The 10,467-nt window shown below is 49.0% G+C and overlaps 1 protein-coding gene across 1 annotated transcript in view; it reads right to left on the bottom strand.

Annotated features, from left to right (window-relative positions):
• The window catches only part of GALNT17 (polypeptide N-acetylgalactosaminyltransferase 17), a gene marked incomplete at both ends in the record, with an annotated part of 187,865 nt that extends 186,223 nt beyond the window's left edge, over positions 1–1,642 (bottom strand). The window contains one exon of the mRNA XM_080630235.1: positions 1,405–1,642. Within this exon, the coding sequence (XP_080486361.1) occupies positions 1,405–1,642 (238 nt within the window). The remainder of the gene's footprint in view (positions 1–1,404) is intronic.
• Between the last annotated feature and the right edge of the window lie 8,825 nt (positions 1,643–10,467).

Below are 10,467 nucleotides of genomic sequence, written 5' to 3' on the forward strand. Positions count from 1 at the left end.
GTCAGCTCTCCCTCTGTATGCGGGAATGGTAGATGGCATCGTGAATACTTGCGCAATACTAAGGTCCCAGTACGAGGTCTCTTGCCTCAAACTGCAGCTATTCCCCCTTTTCAAATAAGTGCTAAAATCTTCCTTGGAACTTCTCCCCAGCAATTCCAGTTTCACAGTTTGACTGTAAATAACATCATCCAGCTTCCTACCCTATTCCTCACGATTCTTGTTTTTCACCTCATTGGTCACCCAACAGTGCTGCTTCAACAGCTTTGGTGCTGGGCACTTTCACAGCCGGAACAGGGTTTTCATCTAAGTCACAATGCAAATTACACTTGCCACCCAGCTGAGGGCTTCTTGTTTTGTACCGTGCCTCCCCAAAGCACAAACACCAATTGAGACAACTACAATGCACCAGGAAAGGTACCTTATGCTCCAGCACCTGTCTCACATCCTCAGTGCACATGTAAAATTGCAACAGCACCGATTCCACAGGGAGCCACAGCAGCTTTCAGATCCACAAGCACCTATTCGTGCATTAGCTTCCTCCTGAAAACTTGGAGAGGGAATCACACTGACAAAAACATTAACTCAGCTGCTTCTGATACAGGCAAACTTGAATTGTTAAAGCTACAGAGATGGGAAGCCATCAACAAGGCTCTTGACTGAGATTACATTCCCAGTTGTGATCCCACAGGGAACAATTTCCAAGAAGTTAGCTTCCCCAGCCAGTGTTTTAATTAGAAACCTCACCTAGATACCTCACATCTTCACGTCTCTCTATCCCGCACGGCATCTTTAAAACTCCCTTTCTGCATCTCGGAACTACTGAACCTGGTGAGATTTTAATGGAAATCCCTTCCCTATGCTATGAACAGAAGCATTACTTGAGATTTTAATTAGCAGCTGTCAATGCTGAGCCATAGGAAACACTGAACAGTTTGCTTAACTTACTAGAAAAAGTGCTGTTTGCTTTCCAACCTTCTGCACTCGACTGATGCAACACAATTGAGCCGTTTAAAAACTCCCTTTCGCTAAACCAAACTCCAAGGTAGTAAAATCCATTCCCTCAATCAATACACGGCGTGCGGCTCCAGCCCGTGTTAGCCCGCTGAACACCCTCCTCATCCGATGCAGAAATAATGCCACTGTGATTTCCTGACCATTACTACAAACCTAAAAGGCAGCATTATGTTATTCCCATTTCCTCCCATCCTGTGCAATGTACTCTGAGCTTTAAACACAAACGGAACTTGGAAATGAGATACTAAATCGATTCAGTGCACTGAGGTTCCGTCTGCAGGGTAACACAGGGAAGAGCGCGGTTCTACCAAGCCAGCCCTGTGTCCACTGCCTCCATTCACCCCCGCGCCGTACCCTAATGACCATTAAAAGCGGCAGAACTGTTCCTACCGTTCAGCTGCCTATAGACGATGTCTTCCAGGAGGGAAAGTCTCTTCAGCACTGCGTCCTGGATGGAGCTGATGCCGTGCGCTGTCAAGTTGGCCACTTCTGCCCTGGGGTGGATGTCATGGAAGGAATCGCCACTCTTAGCCGTGATGGGTCTGCACTTGGCCAGGAAAAGGACGAAGCCGGCCACCGCGATCAAGTTTAACACCAGCAGGACTTTGACTCTCCGCAAAGAAGCCATCAAACTTCCCGAGGGGCCCCGCCAGCCGCCGCGCTGCCTGCAGGGGCTAAGGGAGCGGGAGCGGGCCGCCAGCCGCCCGCCGCTGCGCGCACATCCCACGGCGCGGAGGGCTGCGCTCCCCGGCCCGGCCCCGCGCTCACCGCGGAGGGCTGCGGAGCGCCGGGAGGACAAGCGCGGGCTCGCCGAGGCGCGGCGGAGCTATGGCCCCGCACAGGAGACGCCACCGCCGCCGGGGCAGCCCGCCCCGCTCCGCCCGCCGCCGCGCTGCCGCCGGCGCAACTTCATGCCCCGCGCAGGGCGCCCGCGCCTGGGCTCCGGGGCGACCGCGGGGCCCTGCGGCAGCGCCGCCGCGCCTGCCTCCGCCGGTGCGCGGGGGGGCGCGGGGCCGCTGCTGCGCTGCGCGGACGCGGCATGCCCCGCCGCCGCGCTGCACCGCGGCCGGGAGGGGACGGGAGGGGGGAGGGAGGAGGGAGCAGGGGGCGGGCGCGGAGCCGCGCGCAGGTCCCGCCCCTGGCGGTGCGCGGGGAGGCGGCGGGGGGAGGTCACGCTGGAGCCCCGTGGGCGCGCAGGGCCGGCAGCGCCGCTCCGCGCATCAACCGCGCCTGCGGAGAGCGGCCCCGCCGCCGCCCGGCTGACGGCAAATCCCGGCCTGGAAGACAGAGCGCGGCGAGGGGCCCAACCCCGCGGGCTCGGGGATGAGCGGCCCCGCAGAGCTGGGTCCGCGCCTTCCACCGGCCGCCCGCAGCGTCCCGATGGGGACGGGAACCGGTACCGCACATTTGCTGTGCAGGGCGAGGGAAAGTTTGAGCCAGCGGGGTTCATCCGGCGGGTGGGATGAGTGCCCGTTCCTGCGTCCTCTCACCTGGAAACCCGGCTTTCCCACAGGCATGCCCTAACAAATGAAGCAAACCATCCCGCTTTCCCACACGTACCCCAAATCCTCCTTGTCAGGGCAAATGAATGGCTTTAGAATGGGTTGAGTTGGAATGGACTTTAAGGCTTATTCAGTTCCATGTCCCTGCCACGGGCAGGGACCCCTTCCACTAGAGCAGGGTGCTCCAAGCCCCTGTGTCCAACCTGGCCTTGAACACTGCCAGGGATGGGGCAGCCACAGCTTCTCTGGGCACCCTGTGCCAGCGCCTCAGCACCCTCACAGGGAAGAGCTTCTGCCTAAGAGCTTATCTCAGTCTCCCCTCTGGCAGGTTAAAGCCATTCCACCCTGTTCTATCCCTGCAGGCCCTTGTCCAAAGCCCCTCTCCAGGTTTCTTGTAGCCCCATTAGGCACTAGGAGCTGCTCTGAGGTCTCTCCTGAGACTTCTCCAGGCTGAACAAGCCACAGCTCTCTCAGCTTTTTGCTGGTGCTGAGGGGAAGCTTGTCTCAACACCTGCAGGTTTTGGGGGTTCTTCTGCAGGGTTCTGGCATGTGATAAACAGAAGAGTCTTGTTTCCAGAGCTGTCAACTGAGCTGCTTTTCCTCTAACAATAAAAGCACCTTTTGTTAAAAAACAAACCCATAAATCTCCAAACAAACAGATCCCAACACAGCTTTGCAGAGCTGTTTACCAGAAAGAGAAGCCACGTGGCCCAGATCATCAGGAGCAGAAATTCTTATGCAAACAGAAAACTACCTGCTGCTAATTTTAAACCAGCCTCAGACAAAGCTGACCCATCCCAGCCAGTCCTTCATTACACAGCGCTCCCACTGAAGCCACTGTTGGTGCATTACACAGAAACAGCAAGATCTGTTTTAATTGTAAAACCCTGGCTGGAAAAAGCTAGATTTGAAGAAGTTTGGCACATGAGTATTACATATGACCCTAATACAAAGATAACATAAAAGTCTTAGTGTATTTTCAAAAGGGGGATCCAGAGAATTTGAAGCAGCTCCTTGGTGAAGACCAAGGAGAGTATTTTTGTCCCCAGGAAAGGGGCAGAATTAAGTCTCCAAAGAAAGCAGGGAGAGAGGGAGGAAGTTACAATTCATCTTACATTAACCCTGTGTTGCTGCGTGTAGTTCCAGGACACCTGAGTGCTGGGACAATGTGTGATCCCAATTGTGACAGCATGTCAGGACATAATAAACATGTCCAAAAACCTGTAGGAAAACAAAAATCAAACCTATACCCTGCATGGGACACAGCATGAGCACTAGCAATTTAGACTACCCATGTGCACAGCAGCCACCTGTAGAGCCCTGCCCTATCCAGCAGGATTACCTTCAAATCCCTTCCCAGGCATCTGGGGGTGTTGCTGCTTTTCTTTATATAACAGGTAGAACCAACAGCACCAGGTTTGAAGCTCTGCCAGCTAACAGCAAACAGCCATCACCTGAGCAGCGCTCAGCCCAGCTGCAGAACATCTCCCACCAGAGCAGGGTTTCACTTCAGCTTCACACCAGTGCAACACTGAAAACAATTGAAATCCTAAGTATGAAATGGTGGTTTGCTATAAGCATGAAAAGGTTTGCCAAGACCTCTGTAAATCAGGACTAGCTCAACCAGCACAGGACCATTTGGGGTTCTTCCTTTTGTCTCATTTTTTCCATTGTCATTGCATTCCTACCAAGAAGGAAAAAGCATGAAACACTGTTACTAAATAGAGAAGAACTAAAGGGTTTTTATTAGGGAGAGAAGATCAGTTTGCAAGTCTAATAGAAAGATTCTATTTTTGCCTAATAGAGCGGAGTTCCACCAACAGCACACACGCTCTTTTCAAGTGCTAGCCAAAATAATTACTGCTCTTCTTCTGTGGGGGAAAAAATCCACCAAATCATGAATATTCAATGAATTGGTTAATGACATAGTAATCCTTCAGCTCAAATCTCTGCTCCTTAACACACAGCAAACACTAGCTGCCAGTTACAAGAACTAAAGATACAAAAATAACTTCATTTCTACAAGTTATGGCATCCTGATCGCTTTAGAAGTATATGATGGAGGTACTATGCCATGACACATCTGGAGCAGACTCTCTTCATCTTCTGGTAGATATAAATCAGGCAGAAATAAAGGGCTTTCCTTCTACTTACTGGAGCCAGTCAGCACCGTGCGCTCCTCAGGGCACATGGCCAAGGTGCCTTCTCACAGCTCAACCCTCTCCTACCTGCTCCAGGGCTGGCAGTGAGCAAGGGTGATGCCACAGGGACCTGCACCCACCTGGGGAGGTCCAAACATCTACATTTCCATCCCAAACACCAGCAACAAAGCACATGCTTGGGTCTCCTTAGATAAATCTGCTTGAGCTGCATAAATAAGCCTGTCTGTGACTTTGAATTCCTGTATGAAAACCATCATCTGCAAGAGGGAAAGGAAACCCAAAACAAACAGACAAAAAAACCCCCAAGGGCCCAATTCAAAGCCATGAGCTCTTTCATCAAAATCTGAAAGTTCTGGATAGAGTATTGTTAGTGCAATCGGGTTTCTTTGGTTTCAGGCTCAGATGGTTGCCAGTCTTTCCTTTTTCTCTCAGGCTCTTGGGCCTACAAGCTGGAGAGGGACTTTGGACAAGGGCCTGTAGGGACAGGACAAGGGGAATGGCTTTAACCTGACAGAGGGGAGACTGAGATGAGCTCTTAGGCAGAAGCTCTTCCCTGTGAGGGTGCTGAGGCGCTGGCACAGGGTGCCCAGAGAAGCTGTGGCTGCCCCATCCCTGGCAGTGTTCAAGGCCAGGTTGGACACAGGGGCTTGGAGCAAGCTGCTCTAGTGGAAGGTGTCCCTGCCCGTGGCAGAGGTTGGAACTGGATGAGCTTTAAGCTCCCTTCCAACCCAAACCAGTCTGGGATTCTATGACTATTCAGCTTTAATTTTGTTCCTTTGCTGCCCAAAACCACCTCTGAGAAAGCCCTCCTCCATCACACCAGGTGAATTTAACCCTCCGTATTGCCTATGGGCTCTTTGTTTTTCACGCGGCTGTTTCTCCATGGCTCCATGAAGTGGTAGCAGCTTCTCTTGGGGTCTGGGAGTGTACACGCTTCCTCTGGCAGCAGTCTGGGAAGGGCAGATGCAACACGATGTGCAGCACAAGGCCTTGCTGCATGCAGAACTCCAGTCCTGTGTTGCGGGGTCACCACCACCCATTACATCTCTCCATTCCCTCCGTTCTTTGGCCATGGAGGCCTCATCTTGTGAAATGAGTAAGCACTTGCAATAAGAGGTTTATTTTTCTCCCCAGCAGCTAATATTAAAAGTTGACAGCACATTGTCTGTGCTCTCTGGATTCCTTTTTGACAGTAATTTAGGCAAGTATTTAACATCAAGGAGTGAACCCTTTATCGCCAGCCTTGAAAATTTCCCTCCACGAAGGGAACAGATAATGCACAAAAGTAACTTTCTTCAGTTTTATCTTCAAAGTTTGGGAACATATTTAGTTCTCCATTACAATAACTCTATTCATATTTCATGAATTTTTAAGTCCAGGCTGTGCGCATGGAAGCTCATCACTGACACATCAGGGCAATGCTGTGATAAAACAAGCAACTTATTGTACTTCCAGCTTATGAGATTGCTTGATGGTTCCCTCAAGGATATTAAAAATAGATCTTTGCAATGGTTATCAATAAGCATCTATCTTCCAGGGTCAGCATTTCTAAAGCTTCTAGAATGGCTTCAACTCTTGACTGAGTTCAGAAATGAAAGAATTCCCTCAGAAAAAGCAAAATCAGTGTTTGAAGCTCACCTACTCTTCAGTTCTATGGCTTTGAATGTCTGTATTCAGCTTGGTGACCAGAGCTTCTCTGGGCACCCTGTGCCAGTGCCTCACCATCCTCGCAGGGAAGAGCTTCTGCCTAAGAGCTCATCTCAATCTCCTCTCTGGCAGGTTAAAGCCATTCCCCTTGTCCTGTCCTTACAGGCCCTTGTCCAAAGCTCCTCTTCAGATTTCTCGTTGGCCCTCTTTACATATTGGAAGATTATTATAAGGCATCCCCTTACATGCCTTATATCAAGTATTCAGCTTAGGGTCAAGATTCGGAGCCTTCTCTGAGCCAACTGGATTCTGGGTGCAGTGCAATGCCCTGCTCCCTGCAGTTAAGATCAGTGCTGAGGCAGGACAGCAGCTCAGAGGCATAGGGACTGAAGTGAGGAGCCATATTCAAGACTTGCCTGTGTGCAGCTACAGATATCAGTGCAAAACTGACACCTCAGCTGCTTTATTTTCCTTCTCTACAAGAGCTCTCCATGTATTGATGTCAAAAAAACCAAAGAGTATGGTCTTAAATAAAGAAAACAGAAAAGAATACGATGAGCTTTACAAGCTGGTGTGCATGAAACTCACTCCTCTGACTCTGCATGTACTTCTATTTTAGATACTTAAGATATCTCTTCAACTGGATTTGTGCTTAAACTATGTTACAGTCACACAAGGTGGTTTTTCTCCGGCTGTGGCTCTGACTGGTGGACCGGCCATCTGGAAATAATGCAGTCTTAACCTGACAAATTTAAACTTCCCTGTAAAGAGGAACCACAGATTGCAACAACTGCTCAACAAATGCCACTCTGTGTATGGCATCAAACTAATTGAATATCAGTGATAGAGATGAATAACATTCTTGTTACAGAACTTAAAAGATGCTTCTCATAAAAATTTCAAGAGGTCTTGTCATGTTCTGCATCCCATCAAAAAGGAAACTTCAAAGAAGTTCTTCATATTTAGAAAATCAAGTAGGTCAAGAAACAGAGGTACATATATATTTACACTCTGAATTAAACAAGTGAGTTTCCCTGCCAGGTAGTCTTTTGGTTTATTTGGGGAATCTGTCTATCAACTCTTCTACCAATTCCCAAAACATAGAATGGATATAATCCTTCTTATAGAACCACAGACTGGTTTGGGTTGGAAGGGACCTTAAAGCTCATCCAGTCCCAACCCCCTCCCACGGGCAGGGACCCCTTCCACTAGAGCAGGGTGCTCCAAGCCCCTGTGTCCAACCTGGCCTTAAACACTGCCAGGGATGGGGCAGCCACAGCTTCTCTGGGCACCCTGGGCCAGCGCCTCAGCACCCTCACAGGGAAGAGCTTCTGCCTAAGAGCTCATCTCAGTCTCCCCTCGGGCAGGTTAAAGCCATTCCCCTTGTCCTGTCCCTACAGGCCCTTGTCCAAAGCCCCTCTCCAGGTTTCCTGCAGCCCCTTTAGGCACTGGAGCTGCTCTCAGGTCTCCCCTTCAGGAGCCTTCTCTTCTCCAGGCTGCCCCAGCCCAGCTCTCTCAGCCTGGCTCCAGAGCAGAGCTGCTCCAGCCCTCGCAGCATCTCCATGGCCTCCTCTGGACTCACTCCAACAAACATCCCTCTTGTGTTGGGGTCATGTCTCAGCCATACCATACAGATAAATAAAAGGTGCTGTGTATCCTTGTGGAGTTCAATGAAAGGTAGAGTAGGAAAGAAAATACCAAACCAAATGCAAACCAGATTTTATTCCAGATTTGCTGTTATTTATTGGGTGTCTCCAGGCAAATTGCCCAGAGCTGAGTTTTCAAGATAGTTATGGATCAAATATTCAGACACTCAACTGAGGGCTACAGTTTCAAAAGAGCTTCACTCTGCTTGTAAATCCCAACATGCTGAGGTGTTCTGAACTCTGGTGCCTGTGTGGAAAGGGAGCTCTTTGGTAGGTCTCTCTTCCTGCACAAATACTACACAAACTCACACTACTCTGCTGCTTCCTTTCTATTTATAAGCAGCCCTAAGAAACAACCCTGAGCTGAGCAACAGTGCTGAAATATTCCCCATCACCAGCCGTGGGTGGTTGGTTTTGAAGGTGGGGTCCACAAAACTGGAAAACCCATTGTGGAGGCTCCTGAAAGCAGCTCTTTCCAGAAAGGAGTATCCGTGCTCTGCTGGGAAGTCATTCAGGGCAAAACCCTGTCTCCCCCTTTTGTTTAATGGCTGGGTGAAGCTGCTGTTGGAGATTTGGGACAACACAAAGCAGAGTTTTGGCAATATTGTGCTTTCTGGTCTGGCTGTGCAATGCAAAAACATGGGAGGAGGGTGACCAGCTCCACCTGAGCCTGCTTCTCTTAACACCAGTACCAGATGGTGGAGCTGCAAAGATTCCAAGGTTGAGTAAAACCTGGAACTTGCTCCATCAAACAAAAACCAGAGCCCAAAACAGGGTGTGATTTTCTTCCCATTTGTAAAAGCAGGATTCAAGCAGTCTGGCACTAAGCACAGCACACCCGTGTCCCAGTGAAGCACCATTCCAGCCACTGCCAGACACAAACATCGCCACGGGCGGCTCCAACCTGATAAAACAGTTGTGAATCTTGATGCCTCACAAGTACAATCTGCCTGTTTTCATATGGTCTATGTTATCTATTGAATTACCCTGAAGGGACTGGCTTTCGTTTGGAAGATTGCTGCTTTCATTTCAGAACAATGGCTGAAGAGATTTTGTTTCCTTTCCAACAACAGCATTTGTTGTGGGTGAAGGATATGACATCTTTAAGGGAGCAGAGAGAGAGAATTATGTGCTAGACTCTGCCTCTGAAATGAATTCCCTGAAGGAACATACATTCACATGTAGGGCTGGAGATCTGGCAGAGAAGAGTATTCTTAACGGGTAAAAAGCTGTGCTGAATCTATCTAATTCTGCCTCCTTTGGTCTGTCTCATCATAGCACCTGGACATCTTCCTCTTTCTCCCTGCAGAAGAGGAATAAAGCACTAAGAGATTCATAGAATCACAGACTGGTTTGGGTCAGAAGGGACCTTAAAGCTCAATCAATTCCAGCTCCCTGCCATGGGCAGGGACACCTTCCACTAGACCAGGTTGCTCCAAGCCCCGTCCAGCCTGGCCTTGAACACTGCCAGGATCTTGGCTCCTTCACTCAAGGATTCATTTAAGTTGCATCCACAGTTTACAACAGTACAAAGAAACCTGGGTGTCCTCAGTCCTGCCCTCACCCCAGAAGCACTCAGCCTTTTCCACCTGTTCAAGGACCAGCAGTGGAGCCATGAACACCTCTAGTAAACCAGTTTTGCTGCAGTTAAAGCTTTGGGCTTGCTGGCTTCTTCCCTCACTGTGGGCCCTGCAGTCATTCCTCCTCACTCTAGCAATGCTGCACTTCAAAGATCAGTGAAACATCGGTGGGAGAAGCTGCAGTGCTTTGTTTTCTTCTCTCCTCAACTGCTTTTTTAGCATTTTAAAACACAACTCACTCATGAAAGCTTATAAAATTCCTCATAAAATTTACTGTGCCACAGGATTATAGAATACCTCTTGGAACTATGGATAAGCAGCTAATCTTTGATCTGTCACCAGAAAGCACTAATATATTTCAAAAAGCTATTAGCCCTTAAACCAAAAGCAACACAGAATTTGATGTGGGGCAACAGGCTATAAACCACTAAAATTGTTTGGCACATCTGCACTGAAAGCAGGTGGAAGCAGCTGGAAGAGCCCTGGCATTTATTTTACTCTGCTATTTAAGATGTATTTTACATAGTTTGCTAACTGCGTGCATGAAAACTAACAGTAAGTAAGGGTACCTGAAAAAACTGTTGAACAATTGATTTAGCACAATTTCAGAAGCAGAACTCCATTGGTCAGCTTACACAAGAAGGCAGAGAAAGGTACTAAATATTACATATAAAATAATATACATAAATAGCCTTTGAGTTTTTTATGGCAACACATCTTTAAGGAGCTTTAGAGCCATCAGCACTGACCATAACCTCCAGATGAGCAATATCCATTTTGTGGGTGGAAATCCTAAAACACATCTATTAATCCTAAATGACCTGGTTATTTCTGAAGGGCTTTGAGCAGGACTAATTCAAGGCCAGGTTGGACGGGGCTTGGAGCAACCTGCTCTAGTGGAAGGTGTCCCTACCCA

The sequence above is a fragment of the Psittacula echo genome, assembly GCF_963264785.1.
Source record: "Psittacula echo genome assembly, chromosome: 15".
In the NCBI taxonomy this organism is placed as follows: Eukaryota; Metazoa; Chordata; class Aves; order Psittaciformes; family Psittacidae; genus Psittacula; species Psittacula echo.